At 31.4% G+C, this 21,271-nt stretch overlaps 4 protein-coding genes across 9 annotated transcripts in view; 3 read left to right on the top strand and 1 right to left on the bottom strand.

Annotated features, from left to right (window-relative positions):
• Positions 1–12,473, bottom strand: part of LOC127069881 (protein dead ringer-like) — a 159,050-nt gene extending 146,577 nt beyond the window's left edge. Inside the window, exons 1-6 of one of the 2 annotated variants that reach the window (XR_007783780.1) lie at positions 12,275–12,473; positions 12,008–12,044; positions 10,688–10,847; positions 10,447–10,560; positions 9,939–10,062; positions 5,866–9,883 (exon numbers count right to left, since the gene is read on the bottom strand). The gene's annotated coding sequence lies outside the window, so the exon portion shown is untranslated. Of the gene's footprint in view, positions 1–5,865; positions 9,884–9,938; positions 10,063–10,446; positions 10,561–10,687; positions 10,848–12,007; positions 12,045–12,274 lie in introns of those variants that run through there. The other variant, XM_051007517.1, reaches the window with a different exon arrangement.
• On the top strand, positions 3,067–6,400 carry LOC127069894 (maspardin-like). 4 transcript variants are annotated; one of them, XM_051007556.1, is made up of 7 exons: positions 3,067–3,276; positions 3,509–3,739; positions 4,104–4,238; positions 4,548–4,653; positions 4,784–4,904; positions 5,066–5,174; positions 5,321–6,400. In XM_051007556.1, exons 2-7 carry the CDS (start codon positions 3,641–3,643, stop codon positions 5,831–5,833), a joined length of 1,083 nt encoding a protein of 360 aa, XP_050863513.1. In that variant the 5' UTR covers positions 3,067–3,276; positions 3,509–3,640; the 3' UTR covers positions 5,834–6,400. The 4 variants fall into 4 exon arrangements, with proteins under 4 accessions (XP_050863513.1, XP_050863515.1, XP_050863514.1 ...); XM_051007558.1 differs by having other exon boundaries at positions 3,506–3,739; XM_051007557.1 differs by having other exon boundaries at positions 3,067–3,329.
• On the top strand, positions 9,339–10,936 carry LOC127069893 (major facilitator superfamily domain-containing protein 12-like). The gene is made up of 5 exons (XM_051007555.1): positions 9,339–9,537; positions 9,608–9,890; positions 9,961–10,075; positions 10,200–10,574; positions 10,679–10,936. The coding sequence occupies exons 1-5, from the start codon at positions 9,339–9,341 to the stop codon at positions 10,934–10,936; spliced, it is 1,230 nt and encodes a 409-aa protein (XP_050863512.1).
• Positions 12,474–12,759: 286 nt separating the features above from the next.
• LOC127069876 (insulin-like receptor) overlaps positions 12,760–21,271 on the top strand; it is a 65,219-nt gene continuing 56,707 nt past the window's right edge. For both annotated transcript variants that reach the window (XM_051007496.1, XM_051007497.1), the window contains exon 1: positions 12,760–14,198. The gene's annotated coding sequence lies outside the window, so the exon portion shown is untranslated. The remainder of the gene's footprint in view (positions 14,199–21,271) is intronic.

Below are 21,271 nucleotides of genomic sequence, written 5' to 3'. Positions count from 1 at the left end.
TATGAAGACGTCGTGTATCAATTGATTGTGACACATAAATTATTTTCTTTATTCTAAAACATATATATGATATTTCTAACAATTTAATTATCATCGATTTTCTAATCGTTTAAATTATATTCTTCGAACACCTGTATACATACATGCATACATATATATATATATATACATATATAATATCCATTAATTCAAATATATCTTAAACTTAATTTATTCGTTTATTTATTTATGATGCAACCACGTCATTCTAATTAAAGAACGTCGAAGAGAAATTCGCAGGAAAATTAAATGAATAAATAAATAAATAAAAAAAATGAGGTAGACCAGAAAAAAAAAAGAAAAAGATGTAAAGAGAGTTCAAACTTAAGACTCTCTTTACGAGGGTAGATATTAGCGAAGCTGTCACTCACGAAAAGAGGTAGGTTGGTGTTAGAGACTTTAATTTTTTTTTTTCTTTTTTAACGTACGCCCCCTCTCCAAAGCCAACGAATATGTGAGCATGTGAGTACGTGGATACTTAGGCAGTCGTATACGTTCCAGCTTCAGTGGAATTTCGTTTAATTTTGCCAGCCACTGACGATAATAATGGACCATGAGAGAGAGAAAGAGAGAGAGAGAGAGAGAGAGAGAGAGAAAGAAAGAGAGAGAGAGATATAGAAGAGAGTACCTTGAACATGATTAATTCGGTTTTAAACAGAGCATTAATTTCAACGTTTTCAGACTTAATGACTTGGAAAAGGCTTTTAATTACTAACATCGTTTACCTGGAGCATAATTAACGTATACGTCGATAATAGTCATTATTTTACGATAAGTGTATTATAATATGTGTATATATATATATATATATATATATATATATATATATAATATTAATGATATCATAATAATATTCTCTATAATCTTTCTCTATCTGTTTTATATATATTTATAGAAAAAGAGAGAGAGAGAGAGAGAGAGAGAGAAGTATATATAAATATGTTTATATTAGTAAATTTATATAAAATATTACATTAAACTCAATCGAGAAAAAAGAATTAAAAGATTCACTATTATTACAATTTAATATATATATATATATATATATATATATATATATATATGTATATATATATATATATACATTTATCACTTTCTCGACATAGAAATTTATATATATGTATGTATATGTATATATACATATATATACATATATATATATATATATATCAAATTAATTAAAATTTAATTACACGAGACATATTATCAACATCTATACATATATACATTTAGATATATATACTTGTGAAGTTGTAAAAAGTAGGCACACGATGATATATGAGATAAAATAAATAAAGAGAAAAAAAGACAGAAAGAAAGAAAGGAAAAGAGAGAGAGAGAAGTAAATAAAAAAAAAGAAAAGAAAAAAGAAATAAAGAAACGTGGAAGGGAGTGAGGGTGAAGGAGTGAGTTGAGAAGGGTAAAAGGGGAAAGTGGTACCCTGTTCTCGTGGCCAAAGTAATACCGTCGAAGTTCCTAGATCGTTAATCTTGCAGTCGGTCGTTCGATGGATAGCCGATATGTTGCCCGGTTGTACCTACACGAGTACATAGAAGCTTACTTATGTTGGTAGATGCGTACCTGCCGGGTGAGCCACACCCTTCCACGGGACGGTGGTTACGACCCTCTTTACGAGCTACGAGCTACGAGCTATGAGCTACGTTCCCCTCCAACCCCCTTCTACCAGTTCAAACATTTTCTTTTCTTTTCTTTTCTTTTCTTTTCGTTTTTCTTTTATTTTTTATTATTATTTTTTTTTTTTTTTTTTTTTTGTTAGTAGATACTCTCAAATATACATCGATACGATAAAACTCGGAATTATAATAATATAATATCGTTTCGATCGTAATACGATTTTAAAATCCTTTCGAAATATACAGAGATACTAATTTTTAATGATAAATATAAGTATTATATGATTTGTAATTGTTACGTCTATATATGTATATATATACGTGTATTCATTGTATTATATTGTTCGTTTCAGTACGAATGTTGTACCTTTTTTTTCTACCCACAGTCGATAAGATAGAACGCTACAAGGTTATCTTCAATAAATAACGTCTTTGAATGGTAACAATAAACAATGGCTCATAACGATGCTCGATTGTAGAAAACGTATTGACCTTGTCTCCATCCATGGTCGGTAAAATAAAATACAGTGAATTATCTAATAGATATAATTCAATTATAATGATAGACGCAATTATTATATTAACGATTTATAATTATTAATATCGTTCGTTAAAATACGAGTAAATTGTTGGTTTATCCTTGATCGGTAATGTAGAACGTTTCTATAGAATAATCTCGCAGTTATATTTTATACTTCTCCTAAACCAAACGTAAAATATCACACATTTCTCTGTAAAAAAAAAAAAAGATTGTATTAAAGTGTCTATAAAACTTACGAACCTTTCAACAAATTCAAGATTTAATTTCAAATAAACTCCAAGTGTATTGTCGTTGTCTATCTTAAAAAATATACAAAGTTATTTAGTTAGATTTGGTAAAAACCATTTTATCGACAATCTTCCATCCGTCCTAGCATGCCGACGTATATCCAACATGTCGATAATGATAAATATATTAAACAATTTGGACTATTCGAATAAAAATTAAGATACCAAAAGAAAGAATGTAATAAAAAAAAAAAAAAAAAAAAAAAAAAAGAAACGATAGTACGATTATAAAACGTATCGCACGAATTGAACAAAACAATTACCTAACCTATAAATTATAAAAATAATAACTTCACTTCTATGATAAATCATCGAACTAACTCCAAAATATATCATTATAGAATAAGCTATAAGTTTTATAAAAAATATACAAATGTTTTTTCTCTAAAGATAAAAATATATTTACCAAACGAAGAAACCTTCCACACCGACCGAGGACCTCGGAGCGACTGACGATGAGTCGCGGCAACGAACGAGTCAACGAGTACCGCGCATGCGCGAGAAGTAGAGGGGATAACATCGAGGTTACGACGGGCTCGGAGGAACGAGCAGAAAGAGTATAGTACGAGCTGTCGTCGGAGTAACATCGTTTTTTTCGCTTTATTTTTATTTCTCTCAATCTACTTTCTTAATCGAGTGTACACATATATTCGTATACGTATATATATATATATATGTACACACATGTATATATATATATGTATCCGAAAAGCATGTATTATCGTAAAAATCTTCTTCAAATTAATTACTCGATAAGATAACAGTGAAAAGGAAGGTTTGATTTTACTCGTCAAATAATTTCCCTTATCGATCGTCTTCGAAAAGAGTGTATGTGTTTTTGTTTTCTTTTTTTTTTTCCTTCGTCGTTCGCTCGAACGTATTACATATTAACGACCTTGCTTATTCCTCTCCCGTTCTCTTTCTATCTGTTTATCACTTTTTCTTCGAGACTCCGTTTCTCTTAATTATAATTTATACTGTATCATGTTCATTTGAATATTGAGAAGAACGCTGCGTATAGACATCGTCTGTCGATAAACGTTTACAAGTAATAGAATTGAACGAGGTAAGAGTGGTGTTAAAGGGACAAGGGACAAGGGATATAAGGGTAAGGGTAAGGGTAAGAGGGTGAAGGAAACATGTCTTCGTGCAGTGAACTGTCTCGTTCTCAAGAATATCAAAGCTTTCGAAGTTCTGTTCCCCTGAGAAAAATCGTCGTCGACGTCGACGGTACAAAGGTAAAATTCTCTTCTTCCTTTTTTTTCTTCCCTTTTTTCGTTGAAATAAATTATTAATAATATAATATATTGATGTTTATACCGTGTAAAACCGTATAAAAAATAATATCATTTAATTATATTCATTAGAATCACACGAGTATGAATCAGAAATATCGTATCATCGATATTAATGTTACTATTTGTTTTTGTTGTCATTGTTAAGAAACAATATTGTTTAATTCGTCGAAAAAGTCGATTATTAATTAAAACGCTCGATAAATGATTTGTTCGATTGGAATGATGAGCATTGTATAAAATTTTTTTTTCTTTTTTTTTTTTTGTTTGATTACTTTTTATGTATATGTATGTACCGTTTTTTCAGGGATGGAAAATTTACGATTCCAGTCCTAAGACAGTCAAATGTCCACTCATTTGTCTTCCTCCTGTTAGTGGTACTGCCGATGTTTTTTATAAACAAATATTAGGCTTAGCTGCTAAGGGTTACAGAGTCATATCGGTGAGTTTAGTTTTTAATATGAAATTAAAAAAAAAAAAAAGTAGGAAAGAAAAAAAAATTGAGAATCGAAATTATTATATTCCGTATAATTCATTCTATTTTTATCGTTTGTATACTATCTTATCGACCGTCGATAATGGCTGAAAAAAATAATGCAATTAAAATGCATTGCTACGTAACAGAGTAATTGATACTCCTTCGTCTATTATTTTTTTTCTGCTGAATGCAAATGCAATTTAATCTGTTTTTTCTTTCCTTGTTATTTTTATTTATTTATTTTATTTTTTTTTTGTATTTATATCTATGCAGGCCGAACCACCGGTATATTGGAACGTCAAAGAATGGTGTGACGGATTTCGAAAACTTTTGGATTATATGGGACTCGATAGGGTTCATCTATTTGGAGCCTCGTTAGGTCAGAATTAATGAACGTATGATATGATTATAGATAATTAATTAATTTTGTTCTACCTTATCGACGCAGTAAGAACGTGTCGGTCGATAAAAAAGAAAACCAAAATTTTTTTATCATTCTTTTCCCTTAGGTGGATTCTTAGCACAAAAATTTACCGAGGTAAATGCTTACTGCCCGAGAGTAGCATCTTTAATTTTATGTAACACGTTTACAGATACATCTGTATTTAGTTACAACGATTCCGCTGCAGTGTAAGTAAGTTGAAAGTCTATAAGATTCGAGAAAATTAATAAAAATCTATTTATTGCGAATTATCAAATTAACACAAATTTATATTTATTATATATATATATATCTTTTTTCTTCTTCTTTTTTTATTTTATCTTTAATTCTTTTCATTTTTGACTTATAGTTTTTGGATTTTGCCGTCGTTGGTATTAAAAAAAATGGTTATGGGAAATTTTACGACCGAGAAGGTTGATGGAGAAATTATCGAAGCTATCGATTTTATGGTCGAAAGAGTAAGAAAAAAAAAAAACACAAAAAAATTTGTAGAGAATTTTTTTTTTTTTGTTTTTATTAAAAAAAATATCATTCTTATTTTATCTTCTAAACTTAGTGTATATGTATTTGTATATATATATATATATCAATTTCTTCTCTTCAGTTAGAAAGTTTAAATCAGCCGGAATTGGCGTCAAGATTAACCATGAACTGTATCAATTCTTATGTGCAACCAGAAAAAATTTGCAATTTGCCAATAACTATAATAGACGTCTTCGACGAGTACGCTTTATCGAATTCAGTCAGGGAAGAAATGTATAAATGTTATCCGAATGCTAAATTAGCACATTTAAAAAATGGCGGTAACTTTCCATATTTGAGCCGATCAGCTGAGGTCAATTTACATTTACAGGTAGATATATTAATATTTGTTCACATACTTCTTTTTCTCCGTCCTTCTTCTTTTTTTTTTTTTTATCGTCGTCATAATTATTATCAATATTATCGATTAATCATTATTGCAAATCTTTTTACGATTGTCGTTATAATTATTTCTCTTGTTCCTTCTTTTTCTTTTCTTCGTTTTCTTTTTGCAGATACATTTGAGACAATTCGAAGGAACGGAATACTCGGCTTCAATCAGAACGAAAACTTAACGAATTGTAAAAAAACTTAGAGATTAGTTTTATGTACATAGTCAACACAACGTATACTTATATTCTCTTTTACTAATACATATTCACATTCGACAATATTAACACAAGCTTCCATTATCGATATTATCGAACATATGTGTTTGTAGATCAATGATCTAAGAGAAATCATGCGAAATTACATTCGAGTGAAATTCTATTTCTTTCGAGATATATATAAATTCATTTTTGATAAGACTGCATGTAATACTTGTTTCTTCTATGTTTCTATGTTTCTTTTCTTTTTTCTTTTGTTTACAAAATTTTTTTATCATTATTATTATTATATCTCGTGTTATCTCGTTAAAAAATTCACACGGCGATAAAATGTTTAAAAAAAGATCTCACTGATTAATTCCATCGGTGTAAAAATTTCTTACATATATATACATATATACATAATAAAATATGCAAGTATACTTAATTTAATTTGTATATAATAAGTAGAATAATCAACATAGACAAATCTCAAGATAAGTGTATCAGAATATTAAATACGTAAATGTTATATACACTTTTGTTATAAAAAAAGAAAGAAATAAAACAAACAAAAATTCAATTTGTAATCAAATAAATTAAATCTTTTATATTAAAAATACTTCAATTTGTCTATAGTAATGTTCCATACACACACACATACATACATACATATATATATATATTTCTAATTTTTACTAACACATTGCAAACGTAATGTTTATTAACAATTTTTTATTCTCTTTTTCAATCCTTATTTTGAACAAACGAATTTAACATTTAGCTCATAAAAAATAAATACAATTTTCATAACAATATAGAAATAAAAATAATGCAATATTTTGTAATATTATTAAAGAGAGAAAAACAGATTGAAAGAGAGAGAAAATGTCTGACCTGCAATATGTTAACGAACTCAAGTAAATGAGATGAGAAGTAAAGGAGACCATAGAAAAACCAAGTATCGATTGTTGCTTCGTACTCTCCCTCACCAAAGCACCGGTTTCATGTTCTCGATCTCGGATTACGGTCTCTTTAGATCCAATATATATATATATATATATATATATATATATATATATATATATATATATATATACACACACACATACAATACACTACACACACAATGTTTAGGAGTATATATGAGTATGTAACCACATAAATATATATATATATATATATGTAGCATGCTTATGCGAGTGAAAATTAAACCACAGACACTATTTTCAATGTTGATACTTATACATGAGAAAATAATTCTAGAAAACCTTTAACATTCTTCATTGTCGTATAAAAAATAATCACATATTTATTTCTATGTTATTGAACTAATTCTTATCATTCTTATTAAGAGTTATTACAGATCATTGAAATGTTTTTAATTAATTCATAACTCTTCCAAGTTACCTTGATACAGATTCTTATTATATATTTTATATCAACTTATGTATTTCTTATTTGAATTTTTGCCATTAATATGTTAACTTTCCAAAGATACTTTTACTTTTCTTCTTTCTTTATTTCAATTCTTCTATTGTATCAATTATCGATTGAAGATAATAGCAAATTAATATCGTTGAAATTCTTCCATTGATGTCCACGTTGTTTTCTACATCACCGGCATATACATTCTTATATACTCTAATTTATATCCTTAATTATATCCTTAATAAATTAATTCATCTAACAATTTCCTTAATTACTCATCGAAGCATTAAAACTTTTCACTTAGTTCTCATCGGCTTTGCATTTTATCTGATATATGCATTCTTATATATAATTTTTATTCTTCTGCTATAAATCATACTTTCAATATCTTTCTACTATTATCGAACGAATGAATATAACATTTTCAATCGATCAACAACTTGTCAAAGTTGCTTTCATTTATTCTTCCACTCGTACATTCTCACATATTTCTTTATCATAAGTCATTCCATAGATTAGATTAGAAACTACGTAATCCCATTTTGCAGAAAACTTTCTTAGCGTTAAAAAAAAAAAAAAAAAAAAGAAACGACTTGAAACGAATAAGTTTACTCTCTATTACTTTGTTGTTATTAAATCGTTGTTATAAAATAATTGAAACAAAATGACGTCGTGTACTTTGTATAGGTGATAACGAAACTGACGAAATTCTTTGAACCCGATATAAACAATAACAAGTAAGTTTCCACAAAGATGACAAACGATAGGACGACTCGAACTTTTGAAACGTTTTCTCTCTTCTCCTTCTTCTCTTTCTCCCTCTACCTACTACTACTTGTTCCCTTCTTCCTCATATTCTTTCTCTTTTCTTACAAAGCAAACGGTGACCGAAGCACCGATCAGTTGCTGCTCATCGTTTGCCAGGTTGACACGTTCTACGAGTTTTTTTTTAATTTTCCACCCACGCAGTAATTATTATTTCTTTTTCTAAATTTATTATTATCGACGTATCGATCATTATACTCGTTTGACTTCTATCTATCTCTTCATTATCTATTCGCGATAGATACTCGTATTAAAAAAAAAAAAAAAAAAAATCAACTTCGTACAATACTTTTGTTTATTTATTTCTTTCTTTGTTTACTTTATTCGTAAAAAAAAAAAAAAGAGGTCGACCGGAATCGGTCGAACGAAATTATTTCGAATATTAAATCAAAATATAATTTATAAAATGGATTTCAACGTTCTGTTTATAATAACATAGAAGAACACGAAATGACGAGTTTGTTATTTATTTCGTTGTTTGCGTTTTAAATTACCGATTCAGATAAGAGATTGAGAAACAAAGAATATATCGATCTTTAAGATGTAAGTACGTATATACCGGACACTTGTAAATGAAATTTAATATTACGTTTCCGGTCGTTGTGTCACCGTGTTTCATAAATATATCAAGCAACGTTCCAAGTTACACCGTAACTTTCTTATCTCGAGAAAGAAATCGTTTCAAACGCGAACTTCCATAAACGGAAAATAGCTTCGGGCTGGTCTTTCCAGTGAAAGGAAAACCAATTCCAAGAGATTCATTTTACTTTTAAGAATATAATTTAAAAAAAAAATTGTAGTTAACAAGATGTAGTTTTTCTTTGAATTTTCTTCAAATGTTAAAGACCCAAACGATTTAATTATTCAGAAAATTTATACTCAAGAAATAATCTTTCGATCGTATTAATACCGTTAATAATCAGTTTTAAAAGATTAAACATACTTGTAACAGCTGCCTTGCGTTATTAAGAATAATAATTTTATCATAATTTATGTTAATCTCCTTTGTTATCTCATGACATATTTCTTAGAGTATTTACTCTTTTTTAATGCAGATTTTCTTTCGTTTATAATTAGTTAGCTTTCGTTCTAGTACGAATAAGAGACAAGATGATGAGTAAAACGAATTGTTCTTTCTACGTTTCTTTGGATCGAAACTGATATATCGATAAAGCATTAATAAGTAAGAAAGAAAGAAAGAAAGAAAGAAAGAAAGAAAGAAAACAAGAAAGAAAAGGAAAAACGGAAAGAAGAAAAATGGAGAAAAATTCTAAAATGGAGACTGGACTACTTGGCATGGATAATAATAAAGTATCCATGTCGACAAAATTGGCTTATGCCTTGGGACATATTTTCAACGATCTGACGGCAGCCATGTGGTTCTCTTATACTTTAATATACCTACAAAAGGTTTCTCTCTTGGAACCAATAATGGCTGGCACATTGTTGTTGTTAGGTAAATAAGATATTATGAATAAAACCTAAATCTTAAAATATCTTATAATAACATAGAACGTTATTCGAAGGTCAAATCGTGGATGCTTTCACAACGCCAATCTTTGGCTTTCTCGTCGATCGTTACTGCAAGAAAAAAATATGGCACGTGATCGGCTCCGTTTTGGTCACCCTAAGTTTCCCAATTATTTTTGGAGGTTTCGCTAATACCTCCAACTCTATCGTCATGTTCTTTTATATACTGAGCATCGTAATCTTCCAGATTGGCTGGGCAGCCGTACAGATCTCGCATTTGTCTATGATCCCGTCGTTAACAAGCTCGTTACTCGGTCGAACCGAATTAACAGCTATAAGGTAAGGAAGATAGACCAAATCAAATATATTATATTTATATTCACTCACTCGTAAGTTGTTTTCGTCGCAGGTATTCAGCACAGGTGAGCTCGGCGGTAGTAGTTTTCGTTGTCACATGGATCGTTCTTCCCACAAATGGCGAATCGATGGTGCTACTCGATCAACACGACGACTACAAATTCAGAGTTAGTATTAAGAAAAATAAAAAGAAAAAGTAAAAGAAAAGAAAAGAATAGAAAACGGCTAAATAATTTTCATTTCCATGTATAAAAAACATATTTCCAAGACATTGGACCAATCCTTTCGCAGAACATAGTGATCGTTGTAACGGCATTCGGTTTGACTGCGACCACTCTCTTTCACATTCTCCTGAAAGGAAATCTTTTGGAAAATAGGAGTCAATCACAAGCCAAAACGAATCCCGACGAATCTAGTTGGCTCTTAGACGGTTTTTCAAGTCCAAGAAGATCCTGGTTTGGTACATCGATATTATTAAGAGTGGCCATGTTGTATGTTGCAAGCAGATTATTTATAACCCTTGCTACTGTTTACTTACCACTTTATATCGAGGAAACGGCAGTTGGTGGTAAACAAGCGTTGGCTACGGTACCATTGGTATCTTACTTATCTTCCTTCATAGCCGCATTGTTGTTGAAATACATGAACAGATCTTGCGGAACAAAGGTATATAAATTCGAATTATTTCATAATTATACGCTAACTTTACAGTACGCCATCCGTATATTCCGTTCATTCGATACTGATTATTATATCGTTAAATTATTTAGATATGTTACCTTTGCGGAGCTCTCATAGGTATTCTTTCGGCAGCCATCACAGAATTTGGCGGGAGCCACGGAGTCGTTACGTATACAATAGCCATTCTTATTGGTGCAGGCAGTTCGATAACCATGGTAACGGCTTTAAGTGTTACAGCCGAAATTATTGGTCCTCGAACTGAAAAAAGTGCATTCGTTTATTCGATCGTAACGTTTCTTGATAAAGTCGTTACGGGATTGGTCGTAGTACTTATTGAAAGATGGTAAGTTGTCAACCCGGGAAAATTCAAATTTGGATTTTCAATGAATATCGAATATCTTTTTTTTTTCTCTTTGACTTTTTATCGATTCGTTTTTTCTTTATTTTGTCATTTTGTTTTCTCGTGTCGTAGGAGATGTCATCAACAAGAATTATGCCCAAATTATAATCGAGACACTTTAGCGATCGTTTGTGCATCGTCGATGCTGCTTGGTCTTATTACTTTGTTATCGGTGTCACGTTGTTTAACATAAATGTCAGATTATTATTATTAATATTATCATTATTATTATTAGTATTATTTTATTCATTTTTTTTTTTTCGAAAATATCTTTTGATAATACTCACGTTATTTCGTATATATATATACATTTTTGTTTTTTTTAGCAATATATGTTTTATTGTTAACGTTTGTTCTTAGATCGTTTCGTTGATCGATTAGTATCTAGGAAGATTAGAACGAATTATTATTATTTTAGTTTTTTTATCGTTTTTTTTGTTTTCTTTTTTTTTATCTTCATTAAGATTTTCAAACGATAAACCGTTCAAAGATCGAACCGTTTAACCATTTCCTGAAGTATTACTAAAGATTACTTTTAACAAATGGAATATTAGTAATTCATTTCGAAACAATCGAAGTAGTTTTATTTTAGTAATATTTAATAATAATACTTTTTTTTAATTTTTGTACACAAGCGAAATTATATTATTGATTTTTAAGTTAACGTCCACTAGATTTTAGAGATATTTTTAAGATTTTTTATATCTGGATTTTGGAGGTTAATTAACCGTTTGTAACAAAACAAAACGAGAGAGAGAGAGAAAGAAAGAGCGAAAGAGAGACAGAGAGAGAGAGAGAGAGAGAGAGAGAGAGAGAAAGAGAGAAACAGAGTTAACCTACAAACAATGAAAAATTTTTGATATAAAGTAAATATAATTTAGTCTTTTACAAAGTCGAAAGTCCAATGAAAATAATCGAACGAATGTTTTGCACGCATATAATCTCTTGGAACTTGTTTAATAAATTACAATTTGTTATAAATAAACTTATTACTATCGTATTATACTATGAATTTTACCTTTGACCACGCGGCGTCATCGTCGATGTTGCATGATCTGCAAGAAAATATAGAAACAAAAAGTTGAATAATTAATTAGGCGCTAAGTAGAAATTTATTTCTTTTTTTATGCAATAAATAACAATAACATATTGTTTTATGTCGAGCAAATTTCTCGAATATCGTACGTTCTAACGAAAGAAGACTCATCGATAATTGATAATTGAATATTTCTAATCGACAAAAAAAGAGAAGGATATAAGAAACTATTCGTAAAGAATTCCATACCTAAAGATCCAGATGCACATTCCAGTTCGAAACAACTTGGAAAAACAATTGGGCCAATCAATTCGAATGCTGCATTCAACTTTTTTTTTTATATAAATAAGTAACAAGAATATATTTTTTTACGACGAACGATTTCCTCGATCATCGAAGCTTAACGCGAGAAGACACTCGTTGATAATCCATAATCGAATATTTCTAATCGGCCAAAGGAAAGAAAAAAGAAAAAAGAAAAACGACGAAAGAAAGAAAGAAAGAAAAAAAAAAGAGAGATAAAAGAGAAAACACGAATAAAAAACCGTTTCAAAAAAATCTAGGCGCGCGTCTAAACAACGGATGATAATAGTACGAGAAAAAGAAGAAAACAAAAGAAAAAGAAAAAAGAAAAAAGAAGGTAAAGAAGAAGAAGAAGAAGAAGAAGAAGAAGAAAAAGAAGAAAGAGGAAGAGAAAAAAAGAAACTAATAACGAGAGAAAGAAGGGAAAAAAAAACGAAACGAATTATATTTGAATGTACGTTCGCAAGATGGCGACGGATAGTGCGAAAGTAAGAGCTAACCAAAACGACGGAATAAATCGAAAACGTTGGCGCTACGATCGTACGGCGTGGGTAAAGACGGGCGGAAGATGCGCGTAGGAACATTGCGCAGGCTCTTGTTTTGCTCGACGGTATAACGGCGAGGGACATAGAGGAGAGTTCGTTATTGGTGGAGTTAAGCGAAGTGGGGCGAGAGGAGTGGAGAGGGGATAGCGAGGCACGCTCTCACGGGGTATGGCGTGGTGTGCGTTCTAGTAAACAACTTGTGCGCGACTCGCGCGGATAGAATCCGTTTGGTCTCGGCGAATTTTTCCTATTTTCCTTTCTTATTTATATATATATATATACATACATATATATATGTGTGCATGCATACGTACGTGTATGGATACAAACAGATACATTAATAAGACAGCACGCGCACAGAGAAAGAGAGAGAAAGAGAGAGAGAGAAAGAGGGACATAAACAGATTAATAAAAAATATAAAAGTGTTATGTATATAAATCGGTCCATCGAGGAGCACGAAATGCCGAGAAAAGATCCTACGCGTCTGTGAGTCCTTTGCGCGCGTGTGTGTGTGTGTGTGTTTTGTGCGTTACTTTATTAAACGAATTAAAGAAATAAATAAATACATACGAATATTTTACATACATATATCTGCATACACATACGTACATACACATATAACTACGACGACGATATTCGAATGGAATAACTTTCGGTGAGTGCGTGCGTGCGTGCGTTACTCTCGATAAAGTGTGTGTTGGTGTATTAGTGGCGTGTATATATCTCTCTCTGTCGGAGCTACTCTCCTACGCTATTTCCGCCTATTTTTTTTTCTTCTATCTATCCCTCTCATTCTCTTTCTCTTTCTCTCTCTCTTTCTCTCTCTCTCTCTCTCTCGCTGCGTATTCTCTATCTATCTATCTCTAGACGATACAAAACGTTCTAACCAACGACCTCGTTTTTCGGTGTGTTCTCTCTCTATCTATCTATCTCTCTATCTATCTACTCCGTACATTTATATTGCGTAGTGTGTCTGTGTGGTACGTGTACGTGCGTTGTTTGTGAGAAAAAGAACGAGAGAGAGAAAAAAGAAAGAAAGAAAGAAAGAAGGAAGGAAGGAAGGAAGGAAAGAAGAAAGAAAGAAAGAAGAAAGAAAGAAAGAGCAGACAAATATATAGATAGAAAGAGAAACAGAGAGAGACAGAAGAGTATCAGAGAAGTGGACATCGTGGATGGAAATAGAGCGTCTTCAAGGGATTTTCAATCGTGGATGATGGTACGCCGCACCATTTCATCGTCGTCAACAACGTTGTCGTCGTCGTCGTTAACGTCGTCAACATCGTCAACGTCGTAGTCGGCTTAGACGTCGTAACACGCCGTCTCGGTAAGTCCCCCTCCCTCTACCTTTCATCTCACCCTTCTCTTTCTCTCTTTCTCTCTCTTTTTCTCTCTCTCTCTTTCTCTCTTTCTGTCTTTCTCTTTCTTTCTCTTAACTATCCTTCTTCATCATCCACGCGTGCCTACGACGTATATTTTCGGAACACGAGCACACCAACGACGCTACTTACTTATTTACTTAGTTAGTTAGTTAGCTACTTAGTTACATACGTACGTACGTTACATATGTATGTATGTATGTATGTATGTATGTATGTATGTACGTACTGCTAATGCTGTCTCACTCCAACTCATTTACAATAATATCGACGAATAAATTGTATGACGGGTGCCATTATTACGACCGATGATTTCAAATTACCCGCCTTTGTTATTATCCTCATTTTTCTTTATTATCTTCTTTTGTTTCGTTTTGATTTGGTTTTCTTCCGTTTTTTATCATTTTTTTTTTTTTGTTCTTTTTTTTCGTAATACGTACGTAGTGTAAGATATAGAAAAACAGAGAGAGAGAGAGAGAGAGAGAGAGAGAGAGAGAGAGAGAGAGAGGAAGAGGAAGAGTACATATTTTTCTTGCATTTATTGTAGAAATGAAAACTCGATCGATTTGAATTAGCGAGAAAGAGATGGATAGATAAAATAGAGATAGAGATAGAGATAGATTTTGGAAAAGGGTGGCTCCCAGGGCGTTTCTGTGAAGAACACTCTCGACTTATTTCTTCCGCGGGAGAAAGCATCGATCTTAAAGAAAGAGAGGAGATAGATAGAGTGAGAGAAAGAGAGAGACTGTAAAGAGGAAGGGAGGGAGGAATAGGAGGGAGGGGAATCGAGAGAGACGTTTTTCACCCTCGATAACGAGTCCCACTATCCATCCCCCCCTTCTCTCTCTCTCTCTCTCTCTTTCTCTCTCTCTCTCGTTCTTTGAAGTATATCAAAATACGTGCGAATACGTTGATCATATTTTTGGAAAGTTTTCTCTCTCTCTCTCTCTCTCTCTCTCTCTCTCTTTCTCTTTCTCTCTTGCAAAGACATATCGCCTTTCACACGACGATTCTTCGTTTAGTCACTGACCTCCCGTTCGTTCGGGTAGCTTCGTTCGTCACCGTTCTCCTTCGTGTTGTCGTCGTCGGCGTCTTCGGCGTCTTCGCCGGCGTCGTCGTCGTCGTCGTCGTCGTCGTCGTCGTCGTCGCCGCTGCTGCGTGCGTCGTCGTCGTCGTCGTCGTCGTCGTCGTCGTAGTCATCGTCTTCTTTTTCTTGTTTACCACGAAGGGACGATGAAAGAGCGAGAGAGAAAGAGAGAGTGAGCGTATGTGTACGATATATCTGTGTGTTTGTGTATAGAGACCGAGTAAAAGAGAGTGAGTGAGCGAGCGAGTGAGAGAGAAAGAAAGAAAGAGGGAGAAAGAGAGAGAGATTCGGAAAGAAAGAGCAAAAGCGAAAGAGACAGAAAATCGTGTGCCGATGGCGGCAGCGGACCACCGAGCTCGAGGAAAACGCCGGCGTTCTTGCTTCTCGCTGGATTCCTTTACGGTCGACGGCGCTGAGAGCGAAGGGAGAGAGAGAGAGGGTATCGATCGGACCTACCGGTTGTTGGTTGCCTACTACTACATTACTACACTACTACTACTACTACTACTACTACTACTACTACTACTACTACTACTACTACTACTACTACTACTACTACTACTACTACTACTACTACTACTACTGCTGCTGCTGCTAGTATTATTACTAATACTATTACTATTCTACACTACCACTACTACTATTACTATTGCACTACCACAGCGTTGCAACCGTCGCCAATGGTTGCTCTCTCTCTCTCTCTCTCTCTCTCTCTCTCTCTCTCTCTCTCCTCTCTCTTTTTTCTTTCTCTCTCCCGCGCTCTGTATATCTCTTTCTCTCTCTTCTTTCTCTTTCTACTTTTACTTTTGATGCCCTTTAACGAAAAAATATCAACCTGATTTTTCAGTCGAATAAACCGGGAATATGAAGAGATCAAAGAGATATTTTTGAGGTTAGATTTCCTTAGGTTTTTATCATCGTTTTGTTTCGTTAGTTTTTGTAACCTTTTTCCTTTCTTTTCTTTTCTTTTTTTTTTCATTCTTTTTCCTTTTGTTCCTTTCTTTTTTTTCCCCCTTTTTCAGTCGTCGAACGCGCCAATTTCATATCGACGATATTGGACGGAGGATTTTATTATTAATGATAAATAATTGTAAAATGAGATTAATAAGAACTGGGGAGAATTAGAGAATCATTGATTAGAAATTGATAAAAGATTATGTTAAGTTCGATAAATTATCTGTTCATATGTATATTATATGTGTGTGCATATGCATGTATGTATGTATATATATATATATATATATATGTTGTGTATGAGTATACAATAGTTCGCTTCCTTGCTACATTTTTAACGAAAAATACCAACACGTAGAGTCGAATTCAAGAGGATTTGGAATGAAAGGATTTTTTTGAGGTTAGCTTTTTTATGTGGTTGAATTGGATTCCTTCGGACGATTGGTCAAACGCGCGGATTTCAAATTGGAAAAGGAAAAATGTGACGTGATACTTTTGAAGAGATATAGAAGTATATATTTTGTTTTTTTAATAATTACACACACATTGCAGTTCGCGAAGTAGGCAGGATATTTGAACAACACGTTCGGAAAAAAAGGCAACGAAAAAAATAAATCAAAATGAAGAAAAAAAAAGATCTTGTTAAAAAAAAAAATTATTGCAAATGTTTCGATAATATAATAACAATAAATTAAAAAGAAACGATATGCCAAAACATAGATAAGTAATAATAATAATAGTAAAAACTAGAAAATGGAAAGAAAAGCAAAAAAAAATAATTCTCAACCTCTTTCATGAAATTCTTTCGTGTTGTTCGTCTCTGTAGAAAAACGCGGGAATTTCAAACGAACCGAGGTTTATGAATGACTGACGTCATCGTCGTACACACATAAATGACGTTGCAAAAAGTAAGAATTTCTAACGGGCGACTCGTCGGTGATAATAATATGGATCACACGATGGTGTAACCTCGTGCTGCAATTGTAAGAATATATTTTTTTTCCTTTCATTTTTTTTCTTTTTTTTTTTTCAAGTATTTACTCGCGACCCACATCGTGTCGTCGCAAACGAATGCGACGTAGACGTCGATCGATATCGGACCGTGTTGCGTAATCGTTATAATCGTTTTGTTTTCGCCAATCTAACGTATATATATATAACCATTGTCATAATGCGACTCTATCTCTCTCCCTCTCTCCCCCTCCCTTTCTTTCTCTTTTTAGATCATTTTGTTCTAATTAAATTTAGACAATTTTTCAATTATCTGGATATAATTTTTTCTATTGAAAACTGACTTTTGGATCACCCTGTATATGTGCGTATATAATGTATATATGTTTAGATAAAAATGCTGGAACAAGGCAGTGATATATATATATATATATATATATATATATATATATATATATATATAATTGATTAATTGATAGGAATAATATGAATTATCAGAGAGTTAGATGATTGATTAGAAATTTATACAAGATTTTTTTCTTTTTTGCTATATTAAGATTAATAGAAAATAGTGACAGTTAATAAGATTAGTGAAAGACACAGGAAGTTAGGTTATTAATTAAGAGAATTAATAAGATTATTATATATTATGATTAATAGAGTATATAATGTCTGTGCGTAATATGAGCATTAGAGAATTAGAGGATCAAATGGAAATTAATAACAAGTTATACCAAGATTAATAGAGAATAGTAATATTTGTAATATTTAATTTATTATGTCGTTGCTTCCTTTTGCATACATTTCTTTCTACGGTTTTCATTTGTCGCAGTTAATACAAGTAACAAGAATATTGGAGAATCATATGAATAATTAATTAGAAAATTATATTTAGATTTACAGAGAATAGTAATAGGTTTTAATATTTGATTTACAATGAGTTGTTACTTTTTGTCTGTAATTTTGTGTGTATATTTAATTATCTACGGTAACAGTTAATGAAGATTAATAAGGGAATTAAAAAGAATAGAATGTGAATTGGAAATGAATAAGATTTGTTTGTAAACAAGAGACTTAAATTATTAATTACAAATGAAATATGTAAATATATCCATCAAGAATGGTAACAGTTAATAGGATAAATAGAAGAATCAGAAACTTGCATCATTTTAATTGAAGATTAATAAGAGAATATAAGAGAAAATAAGAGAATAACATAAAAAGTGATATTGTATTGATAAAATTAATAAGAAAATAAGAGATTTAATTAATCGCTTAAAAAGAATTTCATAAGGAAACATATTGAAATTAATAAAGAATAGTAATGACCGATAAGACTTATAACAGAATTATACGCATAGATAATTACTTACAAAATTAAGAAGAGGATACATTGAAATTAATACAGAATATTGATAAAGGATTAATGAGATCTTTGAATAATTTAATAATTAATTAGACCAATAGGGAGTATAACTAGAAGATAGTATAATAGTTTCTTAAATTAACTAAAATATTGAAATATAAAAATATTATAAGTAATCTATCAATTAGATGTTAAAACTGTCACAATAATAATTAAAAATACATGACCATATCTCATTTAAATAGAAATGCAAAATCTCTTTCTTATACTATCTTTCTCTATTTCATACTATCATCCTTCTAACTTCTCCTTCTCTCTCTCTCTCTCCCCCCTCCTCCTGTGTTTCTTTTTCCCACATTTTCTTTCTCTTTCTATCTTTCTCTCTGTTTCTTTCTTTTCTCTCTGTTTGTCTCCTTTTGACATTCTTCATCTTGGATGTTATCTAAAAGAGACGAAGAGAGAGTGAGGAAGAGGAGAAGGAAGAAGAAGGAAGGAAAAAAGAAAGGGAGAGAGAGGGGGAGAGAGAGAGAGAGAATGAGTATAAAGATGAAGTAAGAGGAGGACAGAGACGCGTTTACGTCGTAGCGACCTTGTTTGTGTCTCGTGGGTTATTGTAATTGGATAGTCTACCCTCGTCGTCGTCGAGCGAGTTTAGAAGCGTACATAACGTCTTCGTTGTTATACGATTAACGCTTACCGGTGCAGTCGACAAACGTCGGACCAGATTGTTGTACCCGTTAAAAGGATCACACGGCTAAACACACTCGCCTCCGCGCACCAGCCACTTTCCTCTTTCCTTCTTATTCGTACTTATGTACATATGTATGTATCTATATATGTATGTATGTATATATATATATTTATTTATTTATTATTTACTTTATACCTTAACGTTTCGTTTCGTTTATCCGATACAGTTATGTATCTATATTTATATATATATTTGATCGGTTATAATACGTTGAGAAGATAGGTTAGGATTAAGATTAGTTTTGAGTTTCGTTTCTTTTTTTTTCCCCCTTTATTTAGATAATACAAATGACTTTTTATAAACACATATACACACACACGTGTGTGTGTGTGTGTGTAAAATTATTATTAAAAATAAATTTGATATGTTATGAGAAAAACAATACGATTTTATAACGTATAATTATTTTCATTTTTCGATAACAGAGTGTATGGAGTGTTACAGAGAATAAATACAGACGCATAAAACTAAATAATATTTCGATAGACGAATATACGTGCAAGATAATTGAAATAATATTAATTGGTATAATAAGTATATATCGATGTACGTGTTTCGTCGACGTAAACGATGATATTTAACCTTTCGTTAGAAACGTCACATAAAATAGTACGAGCACGACCTAGTCGGTGATGTCGACCTCAATACACTGAGAAAATAAGGCCAGGCCACGAGAGCCAACGAGGCCGTTAACGTTTCGTTAAGATTTTTCAACGATCTCTTATGATTTTTTTCGCTTGACAATCGACATCGATCCTTTCTAATTATTTCTTTTTTATTTTTATTTATTTATTTATTTATTTATTTATTTATTTATTCATTCATTCGTTTACTTTTCTTTTTTCTTTGTTCGTTTGATTGTTTGTTTTTCTGTTTGTTTGATTTTTATTTCTTCATTTAACCTTTGTCCTTTTATAAAGAAAAAAAATCAACATGGCCGATACGAAACATCACACACACACGCACGCACACATTCAATTACATAAACAATTTGTATAGATAACATTTTTTTAATGATTATAATTACGGTGTTTGTAAAATACGAAGTTATCAATCTTAATTCTAATAATAACAATAATTTTCTAATAATCTTCGTTAAAGTAACGTGTGCGTTTGCAGTAATTAAGAAGTTTACTTACGCCAATTAGCACCCTTCACGATCGGCTGAATTTTCATTTAATTATATATATTTTTTTTCTCTTTGTACATATGCTAGCGAAATGTAGCCCTAAGACAAAAAAAAAGAAAGAAAAAAAAAAGAGAAAAGGATGAAAACTTAACGAAATTAAAGTTTTCATGTATATGTATATTTAACATACATACACATAGTACATTTCATAAACTATGTTAAAACAGTATATGCAAAATTAACATGTTATTTCGTTATGAAACGTTTCGAAGTTATTTTTCTTTTTTCTAAATCGAAAATTTCGCACGTTTAATCGACATTTATCAATGAAATAAACAAGATAATTCAGAAATTTTAATCTTATTATTAATCGTATTACACAATAATTAATAATTATAGGCTTGCAATGCTATAAATTTTATTTTGGCTACTACATACGATCAATCGATATTGATCATTATTACAACTCACTACTAATTTCTATGAACGAAACAATGAACAATAAAATAAAGAAATAAATAAAAAGTATAAGAAACGAACTTCGGATATATTGAAATTCCTACTGTGGCTTCTTCTAATTAATCGTATTAATCATTTAATTAATTATATTACGAGTCGTCGCGAATACCTACGAACTTAACAACTAACAATTATATTAAATAAATTAAATAAATGAATTAAATAAATGATTAAATAAATAAATAAATAATCTAAGAGAGTAAAAAAAAAGGTATTATTGGATTAACTCGAGTGATTTTAATCTTACAATTAGTGTGAACGTCC

Source organism: Vespula vulgaris, chromosome 17 (genome assembly GCF_905475345.1).
Source record: "Vespula vulgaris chromosome 17, iyVesVulg1.1, whole genome shotgun sequence".
Taxonomy (NCBI): Eukaryota; Metazoa; Arthropoda; class Insecta; order Hymenoptera; family Vespidae; genus Vespula; species Vespula vulgaris.
Note: the sequence above shows the minus strand (reverse complement) of the source record. Positions and strands in the feature narration are given on the sequence as shown.